The sequence below is a fragment of the Aythya ferina genome, assembly GCF_964211825.1.
Source record: "Aythya ferina genome assembly, chromosome: 2".
Lineage (NCBI taxonomy): Eukaryota > Metazoa > Chordata > Aves > Anseriformes > Anatidae > Aythya > Aythya ferina.
Window position 1 is genome coordinate 124,631,691 of NC_140297.1, and position 25,435 is coordinate 124,657,125.

The 25,435-nt window shown below is 37.1% G+C and overlaps 1 protein-coding gene across 3 annotated transcripts in view; it reads right to left on the reverse strand.

The window, feature by feature from the left end:
* PDE7A (phosphodiesterase 7A) overlaps positions 1-25,435 on the reverse strand; it is a 78,080-nt gene that overhangs the window by 5,124 nt on the left and 47,521 nt on the right. For 2 of the 3 annotated variants that reach the window (XM_084509330.1, XM_084509331.1), the window contains 9 exons: positions 14,235-14,386; positions 12,455-12,518; positions 10,216-10,311; positions 7,311-7,411; positions 4,286-4,417; positions 3,899-3,990; positions 3,134-3,278; positions 2,213-2,309; positions 1,284-1,364 (listed from right to left, as the gene is read on the reverse strand). In XM_084509330.1, coding sequence (XP_084365456.1) covers positions 1,284-1,364; positions 2,213-2,309; positions 3,134-3,278; positions 3,899-3,990; positions 4,286-4,417; positions 7,311-7,411; positions 10,216-10,311; positions 12,455-12,518; positions 14,235-14,386 — 960 coding nt within the window. The remainder of the gene's footprint in view (positions 1-1,283; positions 1,365-2,212; positions 2,310-3,133; positions 3,279-3,898; positions 3,991-4,285; positions 4,418-7,310; positions 7,412-10,215; positions 10,312-12,454; positions 12,519-14,234; positions 14,387-25,435) is intronic. The other variant, XM_084509332.1, reaches the window with a different exon arrangement.

Genomic DNA, 25,435 nt, shown 5'->3' on the forward strand with positions numbered 1-25,435 from the left:
TAATTTTAAATCCCTCCATTTTTTTTTTTTTTTTTTGAGAAATCTCTCAAAATTTTGAGAAATCTCTCAAAATACAAAAGATTTTACTGGTCAATCAGAAGAACAGCATTATATTGGAATAAATTACCCTGCTAATTTCAGAATGACCAAATGAAGTAAATATTTGGGAGGGGCTGTGAATCTAAGCATCAGTAACTAAGTCATAAAAAATACATAAATCTTTCATTTAGACATGTAGATTTTTTTTTTTAGGAAATTGCCCCATAGGTGATCTGAACTACATTACACAGGGGAAAAAAAAAAAAACAGCAAACAAATAAAATGAAAACCTGGGTTCTTTTCACAATATAAAGCTGATTAAAAATACAATTAGACTGATTTTTAAACAAAAAGGACACAGAACACCAACAGATAAATATTTACATTTGTGTTCGAGCACGTGTATATGCACCTATTTATAGGATCTAATTTCCATGAACCAAAAATTGAATGGTAAACCTACCAAAACTGGGCTTGCTTAAATCTGTTAATTACAAAAATGTATCATTCTCTAACATTCTAAATCAAAGCAGTGCAGCTGATCAAACGTTTTTTTAAATCTTTAATTAACTTCAAGCACTCGTTCACAGTAGGTTTGTGGTTAAATTTATTGTTCTCTTTACTATTTTTAACTGAGTCCTATTCAATCTACATAAACAACTTCATTAAAACAAATAGGAAAAAAAAAAAGTAAGCCCTTCAGCTATTTCAAATTCAGCTGAAGACAGCAAAAAATAACAGAATGGCTTTTCACAGTTCTCCATCAAATCCCTGTCCGCCACCCGACGTAAGGCAGTTTTTAAAAATGAATGCAGGCGTTCCAGAAAGCAAACTCCAGAGAGCTGGAATTGTTTTGCAGCAACCTCAAAAGGCACCAGCCGCTGCATGGGCAAGGTGACAAAACTTCTCCTCTTCTCAAGCTGGTCACCCCAGATTAGGAAGCCACCGGGCAGCAGCACAGGAAAAGTAACAGAGCTGCCTCCCGTGCTCTCCCCATTCTGTGAGGAAACAGCGACCTCAGCCTCCGGGACTGTACAGAACATTTCATAAATACTACATTCAAGGGAGAAATGAGATAGCAAATTAAATAAATCAAAAGAAAAAAAAAAAAAAAAAAGCTCATTGTTAAGAAGTGCTGCTATACACAAAGACCAGGTACAGCTTCCAGGAAATGTATGGAAAAGATACATTCTTTGATAGGCATCCTGAAAGGAGTCTACTGAAATAAAGTGAATTGCAGTTACCAATCTGGATGTTGGCAATAGTTTCTGTCTGTCGGTCACAAAGTGGACTCACACCCAAGTGATATTTTTTTTCAATATCTCCTAGAGAAATAAGAGTATAATAAAACTGTTAAGTCACCAGGTCCAATACTGTGTATGTTGATCACACAAGCAGTAGTTCAAGAAAAACATCAGAGGTTTCCTGATGGATTAACATGAAAAACTCCTGGACTGCTGTAGAAACAACAAATTGAATTTCTCTTGCTTTAGCCCTCAGAAATTTCTTACTGAAGAGAATTTATGGTTCTACTTCCACGTAATCTCCACCTAGTAATAAGTTTCACATGCTTAGCACCAAATAAAAGTCAGTTCTCCATTTTTCATATCTATGCAAACTAGCATTTCTCAAATCAAGGCAGCTAAACTAGCCTTCAAAAAAAGCTCAGTTTTAGTTATTAAAATTATTCAATAATAATGGATAAAAATAATTTGTTCCACTTGTCAACTAAAAGCTTTATTAGCTGCTTATCACATAGTTAAGGCTACTTACATGACTAAAAATCTCCTTCCTCGTTGTTCCTGATTACCAACAGGTTCTCACAGACAAATAAATTTTAAATATGGAATATCTGGCAAGAATATATTTCACAATTTACTGGAAATGTGTAAATTGAACCTAATTATTTATGTGAAGCACCTTCCCATCTGAAGGATCTATTGAGCCAGTCATGCCACATTCAGATTCTAAGCAAATTTTTCACCAGGTTTCAGTTCCACGAACCATTTGCAAGAAATACAACCCAATAAAGAAGAAAATCCCACACTGTACTGTAAATCTCTATTAGCACTAAATATAAATCACTATTTATTTGCAGGCAGCTATGACTCACGATTGCTCTCTCCGCAATATAAATACATTATGAACTAACAGATACTTTACTGTTACTTGCCTTGATGGAAGAACTCCTCTGTTACTTTTTCACTCCACTGCTTACTCAGCTCCCAAGTCCGACATGGGTTACAAATATCAGCACACTTCAAAGCCATCTAGTAAAGTAATATACACCGTTAGGTCACCCTGCCTACCCCTTTCTCTCCAACAGCAACATCCTTAATTACCTATTTCCTGGCAGCAGGCATTTTAAGTTTTGTAACTCATAAACCTACCTACCATTTGTGTTTCCCTCAAGTTTATGTTCCATGATCATACTTAAAAAACACTCAGGAAACTATCAGATCTCATTATCATTTCTGAGCAAAACGAAAATTGAGTAGAGTCAAAGAATTTCAGAGACACTACATTTAGTTTATTCAGTAACACAGGACACAGCAATGAATTCAGATAAAGAAACATCAATATAGGCAAACAGGATTTTGCCTTTCTATCTCTGAAGTTCATGTATTTACTAATGGTTTGCACAGGAAAGAACTTCTCGTCTGTCCATTTTCCCTTACAGTCCACACAATGAACCGAGCAATAAAAATCTGTATGAAGTTGAAGCTGATGCTATGAAGCCGATACACAACAATAGCGCTTTTTTTTCCCCCTGAAATACATTCTGACAAAGCATTTCACAGTACTGAGACTACACTAGAGTCATCAGAAGAACTAATTCTTGTCTTGAAGATGCATTTCTCCTTGGTTTAGTACCTCTGTGTTACCTACCAACATGTGACGTTGCTTAGGAGAAGTAATGGGAGAGAGAGAGGGAACAAACTTTTTGCAATGAAACAAAATCACTAAGGGTATTTACTAAGGGTATTTCTACTTCCTTTTGAAAGTATAGCCCAGAACTAGTAGCATTTACCACTTCAAGTTGTTTTTGAAGTAAGCAACCATGTTTTCAAAAATATTAGCAAAAAAAGGTCACCTGTAAAATGAAGTGACGATGGTTCGCGTCCTCTAAGCATAGGTCTCCTCTATCCAAGTGGGATCGGAACATGGACAGATACTCATTTTGCTGACTGATGTCTGTGGCAAGAATGAGATCACCTATCTGGCTTTCCATCAGCTGCCTGTAGTAATTAGCGATACCAAGCATTCAGACAGCATAGCAATTAAGAACAGCAGCCATCACTACATCTACACATCATCTTTGTCATATTCATTATGATACAAATTCAAGTCACAAGCTTGCTGATCAGTATTTGCACAGGATGGTTTCTTTTTTGTTTGTTTTTCTCTCTTCCTACAACATCCATAGAGATATCAGAGCATTTCATCAGCAGCTTTCAGGAAGATTGAAATTGTTTTTAGCTTTTCTGTTTGTTTTTCCTTAAATATGCACAAATTGTTTAATGAATATTGATTGTTACAGTAGGTGAAAAAGGTCTATTTTAAACTGCAATTGCAGTGACAGAATGAGAAAAAGCTGCCAAGTTTAAAATAATTTAATATAAACAGGTGCTTGACTGCATGAACACACCCCTTCAGTGTGCTCACAGTAGATGTTATTTCCCAAATATCACATTGCACCATGAACTCCCCTACTCCAGTAGCATGGTATCCGATAATTCTTAAAATAGATGTGAATGCAAAATTTAAATTAGGAGCTGCCACACAATAATTTATTCTTTCTTAAGTGGCAGCTAACTTGCATCTTAAACTAATCTATATTATTTTGTATAAAACGTACCTGTTTTCCAATGACATATGTGCAAATAAACCAGACTCTCTCAGCAACCCCACTGCTGATCTCCAGTGATGGTTCTCCAATACTGAGGTATTCTGGAAATGAAAGTGATACCACAGATGTCAGTGACTTTAGGTCTTAGAAGGATTGAATAGCTTCACACTAAGCGCTGTACCACAGAGGGGGGTTTGGTTGGTTGGTTTTGAAGTGGATTAAAGCTCTCTCATCCTGAATACTTTGATAGCTTGCACATTTTTATCCCAGTGGCATGGAAACATCTCAAATTCACACCTACAACTAGCTAAAGACATCGCAATTTATATTCCTTTTCTGTACTCCTCAGGAACTCTCCAAATCTGTTTTTCACAAGACAACCAATTTTCTCCTTACCTTATACAAAGTTGCTAAGTAATGGTTTGTTTTAATTAGGAAAGGTTGATTAACGCCTGGGTGATCCAAATCATGTGTGGCAGCTGCAATTAAACTGAGCAGAACATCCCATGGAGTTAAGGATTGGGAAAGCTGTAAGATAACAACAACAACATGTAATTCTGTCAGCAACACAAGTATAACCCCCTCAAATAGGTGCACAGGTGTCACATTTTTTCTTTTTTTAGTAATTTAAAAGCAAATAGGAATTCTGAGGCAATTTAGTGATGTAAAACCAATATTCTATTGATTCCCAAGTATTTTGCAGAGGGAAAAAAGCTACAAAAATCTCAATGGTTTAAGCATTCTTCTTTCTGAATGTCAAGGTTCAGTCTCGGAAAATGCTGGCACAGAAAATGTGACTTTTTAGTTGGCAATGAATTACTATTTCTAAACAGATCCTGTTAAAAGCAGCAAATTCTTAAAGCGAGCTTTCTCTCATTTACCCAGCCTGTCTGTATGCATACAGACTGCTTTAAATACATACTATATTTTTTAAAAATACCGTCACCTTAGAAGGAAGAAGCTAACACTTTAGAAGCCTTAGGAACTGTTCAGAGCAGATTTCTACTCTTTTGCACAATTTTATTTCAAAGCCTACTGGGAAAAGAACTGAAGGAAGAAAGTCTGCTGGAGATAAATATTTTCGAGAAGCACGTGCCTGTTAATTAACTAACTCAGCATGCAACTGCATGGTCTGCTTTTCACTGTTCTTATATATTCTTCCCGTTACTACTTCTGGTTGGGAAGTTTGGGTTAAACTCAGTATGGATGTCTAGCTGGCATTAAAACAAAGGACAGTAAGACCCATACAAAAATGAAATGTAGCAACCCCCCTGCAAGGACAGGAGTTTATATTCCCTTCTGCGTTTGCCATCTATCATGCCTCATATGTTTACAATGCTTTTGGGTACAACAGAACCAGTAGATATGTATGTTCCCAAAAAGTCCATACCAGAAGCATTACGAAACTTTCATCATGAGTATTAAATAAAAAAAAAATAAAAATGCTCAGAGCCTCCAAACTGCATGCCATAAATATAACTGACATGCATCAGTTCTGCAACCTGTCTTACTTCCACAACAACTGATCTGAGAGGAACACAGAAACAGTGGGACAGTGGGTAAAGAGCCTCTGAAAATGTTCGTGGAACCAGCACTTAGCTGTTTTCACTTCAGAAACGGAATAAAAAGGCATTGTCTTCAAAAGAATACCAAACTATTGATAATTGGCATCAAGATAAATATCTCACCCTAGCTACAGAGTACAACAGGTTGCATTGATTTAATAAAAAGGACAGGATTTGTTGCTGAGGATTGTGTACCCTCAGCAAGCTTGCAGGTGACACCAAGCTGAGTGGTGCAGTGGATACAACAGAAGGAAGGGATGCCACCCAAAGGGACCTGGACAAGCTTCCTAAGTGGGCCCACATGAACCTAATGTCCACCAAGTCCACACCACAGTGCTGCACCTGGGTCAGGACAATCCCGAGAGATGAGCACAGACTGGGAGAACTCACCGAGAGCAGCCCTGCAGAGAAGGACTTGGGGGTTCTGGTGGATGAAAAGCTCGACATGAGCCAGCAGTGTGTGCCTGCAGCCCAGAAAGCCAACTGCATCCGGGGCTGCACCAACAGAGGAGAGCAGGGCAAAGGAGGTGACTGTCCCCCTCTGCTCTGCCCTGGTGAGTCCCCACCTGGAGTGCTGCGTCCAGGACTGGGGTCCCAGCACAAGGATGTGGGGCTGTTAGAGAGGTCCAGAGGAGGGCCATGAACACGCTCAGAGGGCTGGAGCACCTCTCCTATGAGAGCAAGACAGAGAGCTGGGGATGTTCAGCCTGGAGAAGAGAAGGCTCCGGGGTGACCTCATTGCAGCTTTTCAATACTTAAAGGAGGCTTATAAAAAGGATGGAGAGCGACTCTTTGCTCAGTCAGATAACGACAGGACAAGGGGGGATTGTTTTAAACTAAAAGAGTTAAACTAAAAGAGAGTTTAAACTAAAACAGAATATTTAGATTAGAGGTTAGGAGGAAACTCTTCACTCAGTGGGTGGTGAGGCCCTGGCACAGGTTGCCCAGGGAGGCTGTGGATGCCCCATCCCTGGAGGTGTTCAAGGCCAGGTTGGATGGGGCCCTGGGCACCCTGCTCTAGTGGGTGGCATCCCAGCCCATGGCGGGGGTGTTGGTACTAGATGATCTTCGAGGTCCCTTCCAACCCAAGCCGTTCTGTGATTCTACGATTTATCCCTGAAATTGTCTAGCTTGCTTACAACAGACTGCCAGCAATCTAAGTAATATGAAGCAAACACTGAACTAGCTCACTCCTTGAGGTCTGTCACGCTGCATGTTTTCCCTCTTTGCTTTTCTTAAAAGGAAGAAAGAGCAAAGCATACTCTTGATGTCTTGCTATAATGTGCCTTCAGCAGAAGCATATTATTCATTAACATCGAAGATGAGCCAAACAAGAGTTTATACAGTGGAGAGAAAAAAAAAAAAAGAAAAAGGTAAAAAGAATCATGAATATACAGTTTATTATTGCCAGCTCTGACTCAGGCTGCAATTCCATGTAAATGTCTTTGGGCACAGCTCTATGCTAAACAGCTGCAAACTTAATCAATTTGCTCATCTGGTTCACAATGAAGTCACACAAAAGACAATGCCAGCTCAAAAGAAAAAAAAAAAAAAAAAGAAAAAGCACACTACTAAGTGTGAAAACACAGCCTCAGCAACATGGAGATCTTCCCTTTTCCCCTTTTTGTGTTCCTGTTCCACCACCTGTTCAAAAAGTGGGTTTGGGGTTTGAGGGAAAGAGGCTGTTGTTGCTTTTTTGTTGTTGTTGTTGTTTTTGTTTTTTTCTTTCTTTAAAAGGAGTGTATGTGCACATACAATACACACATGTATGTGCACACAAACCACTTATACACATACAGAAATATCTATATTGCTATATTTACATGTGATGTAAAATTGAGAATGCTCTCCCTTACCTTAGGCTCTTGTAAATAACAGTGCATGGCCTGAGTCACATCAGCAGCATGAACTGCATTATGATAAGGATTTTGACTGTGATAATCTTCTTGAACCATAACTGCAGGAAAATAACAAATATCCAAATTTAAATAAAATAGCAATTTTTCCAAGTACCATTTTATGTCCTTGTTAGACACAGAAATATGCAATATCACAGGCTACACACACATAAAAGTGTCAAAGTCAATAAATTGCCAGTTGAACTAACACCCGGGTATAACAGATTTGTATGTGAGCAAACTGTATTTCCTAAAAGAAATCAACTACATGTAAAGTCATCTCAGAGCAAAAATTATACAACTTGAAGTCAGTATATCATTATCTGAGGTACTTTGACTTTAAGAACTTTCCAGGAAAGTCTCCCTTTGAAAGCCTCGCCTGCCTGAATGTTGAGGCATCCTGGAATACAAAATGAAGATACTATTAAATGGAGCATCAGGATGGCTTAATATCATGCCTTCAAAGCAGAGGAATTAGGCAGAGTTTTATTGCTGTATCAAGTGCATTTCTTTCTCCTTCTGGACAGCAGTTGTGGGAAGACACCTCTACATAGTTTTCTATGGGCATTTTCTCATACTTTCACTCAAAGAAATTTAAGCCCATGCACAATTTAGAAAATAATTTAGACCATGGTCTGATTAACCTCTCCTAGATTCAGTATTTCCTATTTAACTTCTTCCTTGCTTTGCTACTCTCTACTCCATCTACCTGTCTTTTAGCCCCGTAAGTAGAATATTTTATGTAGTTAAGCTAATATGGACATCCTTTAGAGTACAAGAACTGTAACATTTAAAAGGATGAAGGGGGAGAAGATCTGAAGTACAGCAATCAAGTTTTATTCCAAATTGCAGAGTTTTGCCTGATGATGCATTAGTTCTTTCACGTAAACTTCAAAAGAACATTTTCCTGGCCAACTACAGCCTGTCATTCCCATCCAAATCTCTTTTCCTACTCTGTGTACAAGCCAGCCCCGTCCATATAATTGTGACTGTAATGTTAAAAGTATTACTGCCATGGTATTTCTGAAGATTTGTGGCTCATGAGAAGTTAAAGTGCTGTAACCATTGTGTGATCTCAAGAGCATCCAATGCATAGTTGACACCTCACATGGACTATAATAACGAAAAGCATCTTTGCACTCCATTAACCTGAGGCAGAACTCCCTTTCAACATATTTTTCATGTTCAGTGCACAACTGAAGAGGTCCTTGGTTTAATCCTCGATTTTTATGGATTCAGAAGCTGGTCCTGTTTGCTTGAAGTCCACAATTTTCCTAACTTACTTTAAGAAAGTAGACCTAGGATAGTATTTTGATTGTGGTTTGCCAGAATTAGAATGGCACAATATATGCACAAAAATAAAACGTTAAGGTCCCATCAAGGACTAAATTTAGATTTCTCTCATTACTAAAAAAAAAAAAATCCCAATAAGTTCTCAAAGTGGATTTAGTGTGGCACCAGGGAACACCTGAACTGTCTTAATCTTCTTGAATTTCAGATTGCTTTGGAACAAGGTATAAAAGGTAGCAAAAGAATGATTTAAGTTCATGCTAATGAGCTGTATTTGGAAGAAAGGTTGCTTGATTGCACAGATGGGCAGGGACAGAGCTAAGAAACGTTTTTGTTACTGCTGTTAAGCAGAAGGCATCAACAAAAACAGGAAGGTGGTGAACTTCAATGCTAGAATAAAAAATTGCCTTCTTCCACAGTCTGTTTTAAGTAAAATAATCTTTTGCTAAATCTCAGCTAACCAGGAGATAAGCAAGGTGACAAAGACAAAACACAGTTACAACTTCAGTGGCTTAAGACCAGATTTCTACAACCACTTTCTCACACTGCATTACATCAGTTCTCAAGGTCAGCTGCTCTGCCTTTTTAGAGCTGGGGAGAGTTGAGTCTGCTTTAAAACAACAATAAAGCCATGACAGAACCGATAAAATTTGTGAAGTAGAAGGAGAATTCAGTGACGAAAACAAAAAGTATTCCCTTACTTGAAAGGGGAGAAAATCCTTCTGAATGTGGTTTCTCCTCTCGTTAAATGACAAGCTTTGGAACCACAATATTGTTTTCTCTGAAGCCATGAAAGCCTGCTAAGAGGGACCTGAAACCTTTCTCCTGCTCTGTTAAAAATCAGCATCCCACTCCACAAAATTAAGTAAAAGGCACCACCACACAAGAACCAAATGAAGGACACCTCACACTAGGGTCTGTCTGTGCTGTGAGGATGCAAAAAGACAGCTCTTTAGCTGTCGAGTGGAAGTACCGCTTGGTTTGAATACTCCATATTTACAAATCTTCCTACTGAAGCACTGCACTGCCACAGGCCCAAACGCCCTCATAACATTGTCTTGCGCTCTGTCCATGAAGGCAGTATGTCTGCAGTACAATGAGTATTTGTACAAGGGCTTGAAAAGCAAGAGGCAGCATCAAATTGGCACTGTTAAGCATTGCCAACATGGGTATGAGCAGCATAGTTAGGAAACTACATTGAGAACTGCAGAAATGGAAATTAAAACCTAACTGAAGACAAAACCAAAGAAAGGAGCAGTCTATCCTTTCTCAATAAAAATGCCACATGAATGAATTCACATATATTACTGATGATTTAGATTTAACAAATACAACACAGCATCTGCTATGAAGTTACTCAGCTTGTCAATACTTGCTTGATTTTAACAGAGATTTCTATACTCACAGAAACTTTGAGAGATTTTCTCTCAGTCAATGTACTTCAAATCACTGTACAATCTGGACTGGATCAGTACTCTTCAAACCTTATAACTAAACTATAACCAGCACTTCAATTAAAGTATAAAAATGCGGATAAACAGCAATATTCATCATAATAAAAAGCTGTATTTACCCAAAAATCTACGAAGTTTCATCGTATCTAACTGGAAGTGTTCAATTAGTCCATGAAGATTAAACAGATGAAAGGTTAAGCTGACTAGACTGTTTCCTAAAAATAAGATGAAAATACTAATTCATTGGAAGTCATGAAATCAGTGACTTTCACAAGAAATGTACTTCAAACAAATTGGTGACAAAAATTACACAAGCAGATTTCTCTACACCAACTTAAGGTTAATATTTAAATTTCATTGCATAACAAGATTCCATCAACTATCTCCTGTAGCAATCACCAATACTGTCCACTGTCAGCTGATAAGAGGAAAATATTACCAAACATTAAAAAAAGCAGAGTTTCACTGTGCAAATCTGTTAAAGCAGTATTCAACTTTGTGGTACATCGCATCACGATTTTTATAAATGGACACACAGGTTAAAAAGGAATACCAGAACAGTCAGGCAAACATAAAAGCCAGTCAACACTGTTAACTTGTGTACATTGCACATGTGCAATCTTGTGTCTTTTCTTTGTGAAGCCATTCCTTACTCAACCCAAAAATCAAAGAAAAAATGTTTACATTTCTCTAGGAAATGTATACTATTACGAGCTTACAATGTACTTTGCCTATTCACAGCTATAATATTACAATCACTTGCAGTGACAAAACAAATAGAACTGCGCGAGCCAGGGAAATAACCTGCACGCTTACTGTTTACTTGGAACAGCTTGCAGATTATTTGTATTTACTCTGCAAACAATATGTAACGATGGATTACTCAGCTTTGGTACATTTACTCTGACAATCTTCATTTAGCAGGAATTAGAGAACGTAGCATGGGCAGAAACTGAGGTACAAAAAGACAAAGGTGTCTGCTAAATCTGGCTTATTACTAGGCTTGACACGTGCATGCCACTTCCTCGCAGTAAGATACACAGTTCTTCAAAGAGCATTTACTGAGTAGCTAATTTCTCACAGGCTCGTCCAGGGCAGCTCATCCAGCAACGCTCTGTACACAGCATTCTCCTCTTAAAAACTTTCAAGAACAAGACTGCCTGTTCAAAACGTTATCCTAAAATGATTAAATTAAAATGCAAAGAGGATAATATAGAAAGGCTCCCACAATAGAAGCTGCAGTGAGAGTAACTAAAGGGTATCCAAAAAAAAAGCGTATTTAGGATAGAGAAGGCCCCATATAGAAAGGAGGACTTCAGTTTATCGTGAGTATTCTGATCTGAAATAAACTATGCTTATAAACAATTTAGCTTGCGCACCCAAGTTTTTTCATTCAGTTAATCAGAACTTATAATTACCTTATATCAGAACTTACATGTATAATTACATCCTATCTGCAAGAATCCCCACTGTTCTCATTTTTACATCCGTGCTTTGCATTAAATGAAACTGTGAGGACCCTACTTTTACTGTAGGTTAAGTCAAGCATCCTTTTAACAAAACAGCAGAGAAAATTATCTTTTGGTGCCATGTTTTCCTTTCTGAACTTCGTTTCTGTTTCCTCCTGCCAAACTTTAAGCACACTGACTGCATCTCTGCTACCAGCTCCTCTTGACTGACGAAAGAACTGCAGCAGCTGCTCTTCATTCGCAGCCCAGGCTCCAAGAGCTTTCCACACTGGCACACATGCCTGTCTCCTTGGTGTTGGACTCATCTCCTCCTCCCATTCTATTCAAAATCCAGTTTCCATTGCTGCATATTATAACACAAGACTTCTCCCTATCCACTCCAGCAGCCTTTCTCCCTTCCAGCACATTTATAAATCTCTTTTCTAACTGGCTGTCTACTAAAAAAGTAGTAATAGTCTCTAAAGGAATTAAAACTGTTCTACCCAACATTCAATTAACCCAAAAAATAATTTGTTTAGTGAAACTGACCTTTTGGACACAGACATGTAAATTAACAGCATTCCATAATTAATAAAAAAAAAATTACATTAGCAAATTTAATTGTCAATGTATATCAAATTACTACTTACAGCACAAAAAGAGAGAACAGCACCTGCAAAGTACAATGGCCTCTGCTACAAATCAATGATTATTATCAGTACTCACAGTAATGGCATTTTAAGAGAGTGGCAAGGCAAACTAGAATTTAGATTAAGGACTATTCAATCAAAATGGTACCTGATGAAATCTGTGTTTTTGAGTGAACAAACAATCACATCACAACATAAGAGCAACAGCTAAATTATGCTAAGAGATAAAAACATGAATGAAATAGAAAAAGTAAACTCACCATTTGTCAGTCTATCGAAAAGAAAAATATCAAAATTCCAGTTTCCAACCTTCTCCAGCATACACTGAAAGAAAACACAAAAGCTGTAACTTTGTTTTCCTCAGCATATGCCTATCTTCCCATAGCCCAGAGGAAATATTTATTATTTCAGACTGATATACATGTAAATCTTAAGAATCTCTATATACAAAAAATCGTATTAAAAATGATTGCCTGATTACAGGAAAACTTTAGCATATGTGCCTCAAATTACAAAACTGAAATATAAGAAGTGTCTTAACAGTATGGGTCTGAGATCTCCCCTTCATACTCTTAGTCATTTGCTTAAAAGAAGTGACACAATTTTAAAACAATTAGGTTATAAACAGAAGCAGTATGACAGAGTAACTCTGTTTAGACACAAAAAGTTGAGACATCTTAAAGGCCCACACTTGACATTTCACGTAATCTTTTTAATAGATGTATGGATCACAAAACACTATGATGACTTCCAACGTTTTGTTTCAGAATCTTTTCCAGATTTTTGCAATGCATTAATAGTTACCCCGTGAGTAGTCCTTTATGTTAATTTCTCTCTTTCCCTTTTTGTTCATATAGAAGAAACAGTATCTACATTTTTTTTTTTTTTACTAGGAATATAAAACAACCTTGTAATTTCTTCCTAATAATCTTGCTTTTCACTTTGCATCTCACTGGACTAGCACTTCGCAGCCACTCCACATGAACTATTTTTTCCACGAACATAGATGAAGAGCAAAGCACATTCTAGTCCTCAGAGTCTGTTTTAAAATTGATACTTGCTTTCTCATGTTCTCATTAAATTAGTAGCTGCTTTGTGATCCTGTTACTATGTCCTAGTTTTTCCTTCACCAGCCATTAAAACTGAGCTACCAGAAGAAATAAGCAGCATTAACAAGATGCTGCTGTTAAATTGCATATATATTTTTAAATTCATCCACAAAGTTATCAGGTTCTTCCTATACTGGAGCCTGATTACACTATATAATATCAGACATGCTGTATTTTAACGATATTCTTTTTCTGCATCAAGGTTCCTACCAAAAACCATTATACACAACCGGTAGCAAGACCCAGCCTTTGGGCTCTCAACAACCTGTAAACTTTGCCTGCTCATTCCCCTTCGGCATCCTCTGTCACCAATTCACCAGCCCTTTCTTTATCCAGCTAACAAATTGTTAGTATTGCCTCTCTTCCCACATGCTTTACCTGTCCCATAGCACAGGCATATTACAGCTATCATACTTTTCTAGAACTGCATAAAAAAAAAATGTCATTTTGATGTAATATTCTACTGATAACTTCAATTACTACATTTTATTGAGCCTGCAGTAGTAGTCAGTCACTCCTTCAGATAGTCATTAATGAAATCAGACTAAAAAGGGGAGGGAGAGAAAGAAATTGCCCAAATTGTTCCATTACATTTCTTAAATACAGACACATTCTTCTTCACTTTTTCTTCAATTATTATGGTGATAATATATCCTTGATTCACTAGATTTTTTTATTTTTTTTTTAAACTGCAAACCACATAAGTTCTAAACAATATCCCAGTAAACTCAGGGGAGGTGAAGGAGTTTGTCAGAAATCACATAACATTGGCTGGACCTTATAAAGTATTTGCAAAACATACATGCACACATAAAAATAGATGCTTAAAAACCTGCTTCCTTGCACTGCCTCTTAACATGATGGTGCTATATGCAAACAAACATTTTAAAGACACGCTTGATAAAACCAAGATAAAAATTAAGCCACCAACCTTTGCTTGTCCATTATAATCATCATCTAAAATGTTTGAAGAGTTTGGAACAGTGATACCACGGAAAAAACGGGAAGATCTCAGGTATCGCTGGAAACTAAGCAATCTTCTCACATTTCTTGCAGACACAGACACTTCAATTTCAGAATTTGCTATTAAAAAAAAAAAAAAAAAAAAAAAAAAAAAAAAAGAAGAAGAAGAAAATAAATACTCTCTCTAAAAACACTTTACCAAGAAACACTGTTCAAGGAAGTCTGGTAGAACAACTGCACAGCCTTTTTTTTTTTTTTTTTTTTTGGTGCATCAAATGTTTCGGCCATGAACAGAGATCACTATGAATAGTGAATGCAGAGATATGGCTTAGAAAAGAACGTTTTCTATTTAAGCATCCTGTGAAGAAAAACAAATATTTAACTTATAGCTGCAACGTTTCTTTCTAAGGAACACTGCTACTGTTAGGACAGAAATATTACAGAAATTGTGCAAGCACACAAATATTGCAAGCAAGTTCCTTTTGGAAAACTGCTGTCACATATGCACATCTAATCCGTGTCCCTAGCAAATCATATTAGATACATATACCATCTAAACAATGCGTTGATGCAGAAGTTATAAAGTGATTTTGAGCATCTACAAATAACACATACACAGATTTGAAAGTTCAGACATTTTCTTAATTTTACTAGCAAGGTTTTAACACACGAGCTTTTCCAGGTAATTTTACCCAGAACTACTTCTCTGGAAAAAAGAGAAACAATCACACACCAACCTACACTTCTCCCAGTGTATCTAGCTTCCTTTCTCAGTACAGTTTAACAACTACAGAATGTGTCTGTAGTCTCCTTTCAAAGAATAACCCAACTATTTTGCTTTACTTTTATTAGGCTAACCAGTTTAGCCATCCAAAGGACTCATGCTAGCTTATGACCACTTTTGTTTCAGAAACCTACAGACCAAAGTACACATCGCTACCATTTCTTTGCAGCGGTTCAGATATTTCCTATCTGAAATATTTATGGCCAAACTTCACCTTTACTCTCTTTCCAGCATTACTCCAAACAGTAGTTTAACATAACCAACAGTCAATAATTTTTACGTTCCTTCATTTTGTCCAAAAAGATGTATATTAAAAAGAAAAGAACATGTTAAGATAGGAAGTAAAAGCAAATATGCTGTTTTCCAAAAACACAGACTTTCAAAAACAACATGAACCCAACTTCTTGACCTTCCACAAGCAAGGCAGATTAGAAATCAGTGAAATAAACCATCATAGTATTTGTTTTAACACACAGCCTAAAATATGTTAAGAGACAAAGTGTGTGGCCTTATTAAGGACCTAAATTAAAAGTCTCGATGATTTCTAGTGAGAGCAGTTTGATTCTATGCAAGATAATATGCAAGATAAAGCTTTAATCGTATAAAGTGGTCTCCCTGCAGAAGATACACCGTTCCTTCTGCTCCACGTTACCTCCTTGATTTATTTCCAATCTACACTAATAAAGCATTTCTGAACAGAAAAGAATTACACTAACACACAGTATTTGAAGTGCAGCAACATTTTATATCAATTGTCTGAATTAACAGCAATCTAATTGACAAAAGGGGAATCATCTTTCAGACACAGCTGAAAAGCATCAGGTAGCTTACCGGGACACTGAAGTAAGTTCCTATCATTTCAAAGAGCTAACACAGACAACTTCAAATGAAATATTTTTTTTTTCCAACTCATCCCAATTAAGGTCAGGGGCAGTTCCTCTGAAGACACTGATATACATATATCCAGGTTATGTAAGCAGGTGTACTACATATGATAAATTTGCTTATAAAACAGTGTTCTCAAATACAGAAGGCAAATAAATAGATTCTGTCATGATGCATTACCACGACAATATTTTTTAACCAAGTTTATTAACAGAGTACAGTCTGAGACACTGTCAATCCTGCAGAACACAGAAGCAGGCAGCAATGTAACTGCTCCTGCTAGGACAGCACAGGTTTTGAAGTTATTTTTTCCCTCTTAATCTTGATCTAGTTGCTTAAAATCCAAATTTCAGACCTGAGGTCATTTGGTTTGAAATAAAACAATATAAAATGGTTACATTTTGGTCATGAAATTACCTAAAATGTCCACAAATCCATATACAAAGTCCAGGAACTTCACAACATCTCAGTAAAAGAAAATACTTCAATAGGAAAAATCTTCCAGAAGTACAAACAGTTTTCTTGATCATGAGTAGGCTTTTTATAGATCTGTAGTTAACAAAAAGCTACTCCTGATGTCATGCTACGAGTAACTCTTTCATAGATGCCACTCAGTCTTTGGCAGAACAGCAGCACAGTGTAGGTAACAAGTAAAACACATTTTTGACAGCAAAGCACAAAAGCATGATTATTGAGCTGTCTGTCCCTACATTCCACCTATTTTCACATTTGTAAGTCATTTGAGGGGATTTGCACAAATTTCAATATTTTTTCTCACTATGTGGGTACAGAAAAAATACATTTTCAAAGGAAATGTAGTTTCCTGTGAAGCTGAACAGTCACTGCTCTTCACTTTGCAATGCACTAGTAAGATTCAACTTCAACATAATTTTCACCTCTAAATTATCATCAGTTTGTACAGTTCATAAACCACGACCTGTCCGTATCATTTTAATCCTCCTCCTTATTTGGTTAAAGAAAAAAAGTCCAGCCTCCAACCATTTCGTGCTTCTGGAAAGCACTGTTCCAGCTGATGTAATTCAAGCAAGCTACAACAAAGCCCACTTCATTCCATATCTTTCTAGGCAGCACTACTGCTATTACAGCCCCACTAAATGGCTGGAGGCTGGAAGGGACCTCAGGAGGCCATCTGGTCCAACCCCCTCCTCAAGCAGGGCCACCCAGAGCAGGCTGCCCAGGCCCACGTCCAGGTGGCTTTTGAAGATCTCCAAGGAGGAGACCCCACAACCTCTGTGGTCAACCTGTGCCAGGGCTGGGTCACCCACGCAGTGAAGAAGTGCTTCACGTGCATGTGCCGGTGCCTGGGGCTGCTCCTCCTCCGGTGCAGGACTTGGCGTTTCCCTTTGAGCTACTATTCATTCCACACGTATATCCTAAGTTCAGCTGAATGTACTAACAGCTCAACCAAACATCCCATTATTTAGACCTCCAGTGATCAGAATAACTTCCAAATGAGAGGTTTTGAGCCCTTCCAGAATGCCTGGTTCAGGGGGACTACACCAACCCAGCAAGTGAGCTGATCTCCCTAAAATAGTTAGACATTTGATATGGGATGATTGGGGATAGGTGAGTCAGATGTGGAGGTTTGACAGGTAATTAATTTAAAAAGGAGTCTGAAAAAGAAAATAGCTAGCTTTCAAGGAAGAAAATTTCAAGGAAAAAAAAAAAAAAAAAAAAAGATTTTTAAGCTGCAGTAACACTGAGAGCATCCATACTTGCAGCTCCCTTTTTCAGAAAGTATTATTGTAAGGGATAACATAGAAATAAAAATACAAAATAAATCTCTTTGTGAGTTCTGGCAGACCAGCAGACAAGTTCATGAGAAGGACTGGTAAAGCCTGAATGGTGCAACAGTGCAACAGAAACTTGGTTTCCCTTTATATATATGATTAACACATAGTTTTATGATTAATGATAGAAGAGGGTAGGCTGACATTCTTTGCTAATTTCAGTAAAAAAAATAAAATAAAATGAATAACAGGGCACCATAATGGCTTTACTTTCTTTTCATTTATAATGGAAGAGTGCATTACCTTTGCTCAAGACATATATAAAAAGACATGAAAACATTCCTCCTCCCAGCCCAAATGTCCTTCATTTCATTTGCTTCTTTTCATGAGCTTTCCGTGTGCTAAATGCCTTTCTAATGTCTTACCCTGAGCATTTGTTCTTAAGAGATAAGGACGGTATAAGGATAAATTAGAATGATAAAATAAATAAGTACATGACAGGAAAGCAAAGTCAGGATGTTGGAAGTGCTAAGAAGGAAGCTGCAGCAGTCAGATCCAGCTTTGATGCAAGAAACCAGAAGACAAGCTGTAGGTCTTTGTGCCTGGTCAACAGCAGCTCTCCTAGGACGTTCCTCCTTTTTCAGTTCATCCCCCACTTAAAGTTAGAATACCATCCGATGTGATTTTTACTTCTAAGCTCGTTTATTTATTTATTAGGATAGTCATTCTCATTTCCAGGCATCTAGAAATGAGATGCTAATAGGACAAAAAATCCGAAATACTCTAAAATAAAAATAACGGTTTACTAACATCAGTTATTTTAGCAAAATGTTATGAATACACATCAAAAAATTAAGGTATGCAAGTTGCCTTCGTGCAACAGGTTTCATCCGCATCCCAAGACACTTACTCTAATCCTTTCCCACTCCCAATCTTTGAAGCGTATTCTATTTCATGAAAAGAAAAGACAGAAAAATTGTCACATTTCACAGGGACTTTAGAAATTTTTTTCTTGTGTTAAAATAAAAAGACAAAATAGGGAAAACACAATCAAAGCCACCTTAGATTGATATATTTATTCTCAATATTTACATCTGTTGTGCAGTAAGGAAAAAGAATGAAAGGAGGAATGACAACTTAGTAGTTTAATTTCTTATTTATAGAAGCCTTAAATCTTAGCAAAACCGATTCGGTTTTCTTTTAATGCAAAGATAACTCCTAGCCTCTGATGGGGTTTTGGTCAAAACAAGGCAATCCAGCTCATGAACTTTACCTCCACATCTTCCCTGCTACAGCCTGAAACATAGATACAAAATTATCTATGATAAAAATTATTGATTTTTACTATTATCAGTAGAAAGAGTTTAACCAAGGATATCTGATATCTCTGCCATTAACATAAATAAAAATGAGGATGTATAATATAAGAAGTGAAAGCGTGGATCTTTCTCACGTTTTAATATCAAACAGGAGTTTGAGGTGCACAGGTCCACCAGAGGAGATTCTTTTTCTAAAAGAAATGAACTGCAGAGAATCTCTTCTCTCTTCATGGAACATTTCACAATTTTGGTATAGTAAAGACAACTACACATTTACTTAGCTATTCCTTTCACGATTTTTACATAGCAGATATCACCAGCCCTGAGGTACTAAAAGAAAGTTTCCACTACCTGTAAATATATTGAAAGAAATATTCAATTTCACATGACAACCGCAACTGTATTTCTAAGGCCTTCCAAGATACAAATCAATTTCTATTTACGAACAATTTACAAGTATTACCTAGCATTTCACACCACTAGAGGGACCCATAAGCATTCTAATTTCACATCTATTCCCAACAAACCGTTAGGAAGTGCATTGTATTAGATGTATTAGATTGTGTTTTCTCCGAGTTCTGTTTAGCTCTATACTAAGTTTTTCACTGTCATAGTTTGCATTATTAGGTACTTCTCAGATATTTGGTATTAGAGTCATTAATAAGATCTATGATATAACTTGCAACATACAATTTCAGAAGGACTTTATATATAAAAAGATTACTGGTGTCTAAATTACATTGCTATATTTCCTTAGATCCACTCTTAAGCCCTGTTAGCATCATTGCAAAAATCCCCTCTTAAAAGAAAGTCAGGTCAAATTGTTTTAAGGTATCCTACATATTCATTTGTGTACACATTCAGACTTTTTTTTTTTTTTTTTTTAAGAAAACGATCACTGAAAATTATGCTATGGATTAATGTTTAATGAAAGGAACATGGCTTTGCAAGTGTCTTCTGACTGACTGGAAAGAGAAAAAAAAAAAAAGTACTTTCAAGAAACTCTAACAGATATCCCCCAATGATCAAGTACAACCATTAGGCACCACTATCATGGAAGATGATCCCCTCTCTGAAGGACCTTGCAGAATAAAATACTGTCTTAGCAAAGTATAGAAGCCATAGACCAGGAGGGAAGCCACAGACTTCAGGATGGAAGAGACTTCTCATAGCTCTTTGGACCAACTCTCTGCTCAAAGCAAAGTATTTGAGAGAAATGACTCAAAGTACGGGGATTTTACTACTACAGTACAGATTAAACACCAAATCACCAATGGTACTGTATGCCTTTAAATAACACAGCACCAAACGTGTACAGAAAACACTACGAAAAGATATCTAAAAGGACTCTATCCATATAACTCTTTTGAATTTCGGCTCCTCAATCTTTGTAAATATCACAGGAACAATATAAAATTAAGTGAATTGAGCAATGGGACTCCTGTACTGAACTGAATAACATTTTACAGTTACCTGAGAACTAGGGAACAGTACTCATAAGACATACACTTTTCCTACCAATATACTGAATCATAACCCTAGCAATCTTGTAGTTACGTACTTTCTATGACCCGACTCCATCTGCAGGGCAAGGCAAATCTGTAGCTCACACCAATAAACTTCATTGAAAGAAAATACTTAGCTGCGTATCATCAGAATACACTAACGTTTCTTGGGGGGAAAAAAGTTATACTTAAGTGTCGTCAGTGTTGAGATGTTAATGCTCTTGAAGAACAAACAAGAACACATGACAACGTAATGGTTCGAGTTTTCTCCCAAAACAAGGATAATATATTCCAGACCGTCACCAGATCTTTTTTTCTAGATGTCTTCCAAGAAAACACCCACTCTTTTGTGTTGTATAATTCCCCAGTTCCATGACAATGGAATGACAGAACTATCAAGTCATTCTTCTTGGCCATTCTTCCCCACACACACAAATGAAAGAAGAATTCAAAAAAGAAACACTCTGCTTGACGGAAAAAAGGAGAATTCCTTTAAAAGGCTGCATGACTGTAAGTAGAAAAGTCACACTGGAAACAGGCAAAAACAAATGAATTCTTGCATTTTTTATGATGGCAAACTTGGCTCCAAGTATAACTTTAAAAATAAGCTACCTGGAAAAATGGACACATTAGAGAGGTCCAAAAGAAGTGAAAAAACTAGGATGTGGTGGTGTCTTCTTCTAAGGTCAGACTTACCTCAGCAATAAAACACTGCGCTGTACCTGTGCAAGACTCCAGAGCACACATGCTGTTTTACAGAAACTTGAGAAGAAATCTGCAGATAAAACAACCATCTACCACAGCAAAATATATGTGTATCTGTCCTGTATTCTCAACTGGAAGCTTTTACATGGAAATCTTCCTTAACCAAGCTTACAAATACACTTGTTTAATTTCAAGTTTAATTTCACTGTTTTCTTTTGACCAAAGCTCTTTTTAGATTTTCCCATGACTAGGCTTTTGCAGCTTCCCTTGTGTGATTGCATTCTCTGCACTAATTTAAAGTAAAAATCTCTCTCATCAGAATGAGAGAAACTATTTTAGCAATCCAGATTATGAATAATGAGACGCTAATTTCAGAACATGTCCTGCACAGAAAGGCAACTTTCAGAGAAATCTCGAGTGTGAGCCTTTCAGTCCTTAGTGCTGGTATTTTCACACAGAAATAAAATACTTAAATCAACCTCTGACCACACAGGAATCTCCTCGTGTGATTTTATTTGTTGGGAAATTTGCCTTTCTTCACAGTAGAAGATTTAAGAATAGCTTTCTTTCCTGTTCAACAAATTCAGCTCAGTAATTCCTCTATTTTCATGAAATAAAAATGAGCATTCAGTTTCTTCTGGGCTGTGCTCATTTTATCTCAGCCTCTAGATGACAGTCAAAAGCATGTTCGAGTACTGTTATGGATTTCCCAAACTCTTTAAGGCAATCAGTTTGGACTTGAATTCTTCTTCCTCACTTGACTTCTGGCTTTTCATCTAAGTTAAGTCTATTTCACTGTCCAAGGTATATCTTTTTCAATGATTTGTGAACGAGGCAAGTTCAAAGCAACAGTGCAAATGCAGATGCTAACACTTTGCTGACGCTTGCCAGATCTCAAAGTAGCAGATACAATGTTCAGTGAATTTATCCATGCTTATATTTGTCTGAAAGTTGTACACCAAAGATAAAATCTGGCATTTCTTCATGTGTTTGCACTCAGAAAATCAGATTTATACATCACCAATGCAAGACACCTGAACTCTTCCTTTCCACTATAAAAAAGGCTCCGAATGCAGCCAGGGAGAAGACATCTATCTATATCTCAGTGATGTCAGTGAGCTCCAATCATGTTTTCTCTCCAGGATGTATCTCTGTACTGTAAGCACCAAGTTGATTCAAAACTGAGTCATTCCTAAATGTTTACAGAAACATACTGATTAACTCAAAAATCCTTTCTTACCTCTAAGATATTTTAACTCACAGATGTGACATACTCAGTTATCTCTGGAACACCAAGTAGAGCCACGTGTTGGCAACATCACCATCATCTCGTACAAATATGCTCAGACTACAGTGGCATGAGAGAATTCTGACAGCCTTTTGACAAGATCTTATCTATTTTGGTGCAGATACAAAAGGAAAACCAAGAATAAAAAAAGTTTCCTCTCCACAAGACCAAAGCTTTTTGTTTGGTTGTTTTTTTGTTTGTTTGTTGTTATCTGTTTTTTCCAGACTATACCCAACAACCTTTTCCCAAAAAGGAATTTTATAAGGATTAAATTGTATCTGCATAAGATGCTTCATGGTTTTGTTTGTTATCTTACTTATTCATTTTGGCTTCATTTCCCCACTGTAACATATTGTACGCCTCACTGAGCATATTCACTGATTTTTCTCAGGTGAAACTGAGTGATGGGAGCACACAATACATTCTTCTGTTTGTACATGCCAGAGTCTTCACAAACACAAAGAAAATATCTACACATATATACATGCATACATTTTAGCAAATTAAACATTACTGATAACCTCTAAATAACCAGAAAATAAAAACCTAAAACTTTATTGTTGGTTTGCTATTTTTAAAAGGGAACATTCATATACCATCATTTACCAATTATTCTAGAAAATATTTTGCTTTGCAGCAGCTTTAATCAATGTAATCTGTTGACATTAAATTGTTCAGAAACAATTCAAAAAGCAACCACTTTAATTGTAAACTATTTGCAAGCCACGAGAGAACGAGAATGGTCATAACCAACCACTGCAATCACTTTTTCAGTAACTTCCCTGAAAATCAAACAGCACATGACGGTAGTCAGACAGTAAAATGTCAAACTTGTTACCTGAGGAGTGCAATGTAGATTCAGTGCTCTATGTTCAAATCAGTAAAATACTGTTGAAGTATATGCAATTTACTGTGTAACTGTGAAAAATGTGTATCCACTGAACAAAAACTACAATTAATTTACTTCTGAGGAAGAAAGTTATGTGGCTGATCTCCCCTCTCCAGAATCCACAGCCTTTAGCTGCTAACTCGCCCATGGTTCCACAGAAACATAATCACCAGATGACAGTAACAGATAAACTACTAATTGACATCCCCGTGATAACTGATTACAAACCAACATGTGGGACACAATACTGACTTTCCCCATGTGGCAGGATGTAGTCTTGTTCAAACAAAAACCTGTTTATTGTGCTGTCCTTTCTGATGAGTTCCCGTGAAGAGCTAGCAAAACATGATTCCTGGAACAGCGTACAGTGCAGAAGAAAAGCTGGCACCCAAAAAACGTAGTTTGACCATCAGTCAAATCTTGCATTCATAATCCGCAGATGTGTCTCCCACACTACAGTCTCTAACAACAACAAAAACATTTTTCCAGCAATCACTTTACAACCGGTTTTCCTAGAAAGAAGGTACAGGTAAGAATACTCCTAGCCAATTTAGGGAGTTAAATATTCATATTCAATTACAGAATGCTGGTGTGAAGATGCGGACACTGAGCTTATAATCCTTAAGAAGAAATAGAAGTGATCTTGAGATGTTAACAAAGTTTACTTTGGTATTTGGCAACGCAAGGTAAAGTTGCAAATGAAAACAGTATTAAAAAGAAAAATGATTGTTTTTTCAACCTCTGCCCCCACCCCCCTTTCCCCACCCCCAAAAAAAAACCACAACAGTAGCTTTCTGAAAATACAGTCATGCCTTTAAAATTCTGTACTCTTCAAACCTATCAATAAAAGTTTGGATTAAGAATCCATTAATAAAACATTGGAAAAACTAGTTGGCAGTTTATTGGCTCGACTTCCTGAAAGACTTGGACATTCTTCACAAAACACCACTGAGAAAAAAATGAAAACGATGCTTAACAACAAAAGTTAGCTAAGCAAAATATACAATGGCAATAATGCTTCAACACTGTGAATGATAGCCACGGCATGTCATCTGTAAAAGAGGTAAGCAATGATCGCTGCAAAATTTTTAGAAACATAATGTAGAGTTAGTCAATAACAGGTGAAAGTTACAATGAAGCTTCACAAACAGCATGAAGGAAACATAGCCAGGCATTACTGATGTTGGGTATGTAGCTGTCGTGGAGAGGAGAAAAAAAAAAAAGACAACACTCAGATGCCTTAGCCTGCCTCTGCTGTAGAAGAGACCCCTTTCAGCCCAGTTTTTGCTCCAAGCAAAGGAGAACGTGTTTTAGCTTGACTGGCTCCTCTCTTATGGTTGACCATTTTTCAGCCCCATAGATGAACAAGGCAAAATTCTTCTGGAGTTACCAGAGGAAAAAATAAATAAGGATCCCAAGAATCAGGTCAGGTCAGTTCCCACAACTCCTCTCTATCTGCAGTCAAGTAGCAAGATACTAAAACTCTTTTGCCTAAAAACTATTAGGGAAACACTGATCAGGACTCAATTAGCTTTGCAGGGAGAACTTTTTTTTTTTTTTTTTTAATTCTGTAAATGAACAGATAATTTATTGGTACTGTGGGATACAGGGCTGAATTCCTTACGTGCCCTCATTCACCTTATTCTTTATAGGAAAGAAACTCTATATGAAGAAGCAGGAATCTGAAGTCTGCGATCAACTCTGCAACAGGCCACGATTCTTAAGTGCAAAATAAATCTGACTCTAATGTGGCAACTCTGAGAACTGCCACAGCAGCTGACTCCAGAGGAAAGTTACAGCCGAAGAATTTTTGGGCCTCCTAGCAACATTCCTTGCTGTCATCAGACAACGCAGTTGATGTTGCTAAAAGTTGCTGCCTGTGCCTGAACAAGTAGGGGCAAGAAGAAAGGGTGTGAAAATCCTTTTCCTCATCTGCCTGATGCACAACTGTCAGGACGGGAACAGCGTGACGAGTATCATAGAAAATACAGTTAATTTGATGATGGCAATAATATCACACAAGACTAACATGCTGTTCTTTTA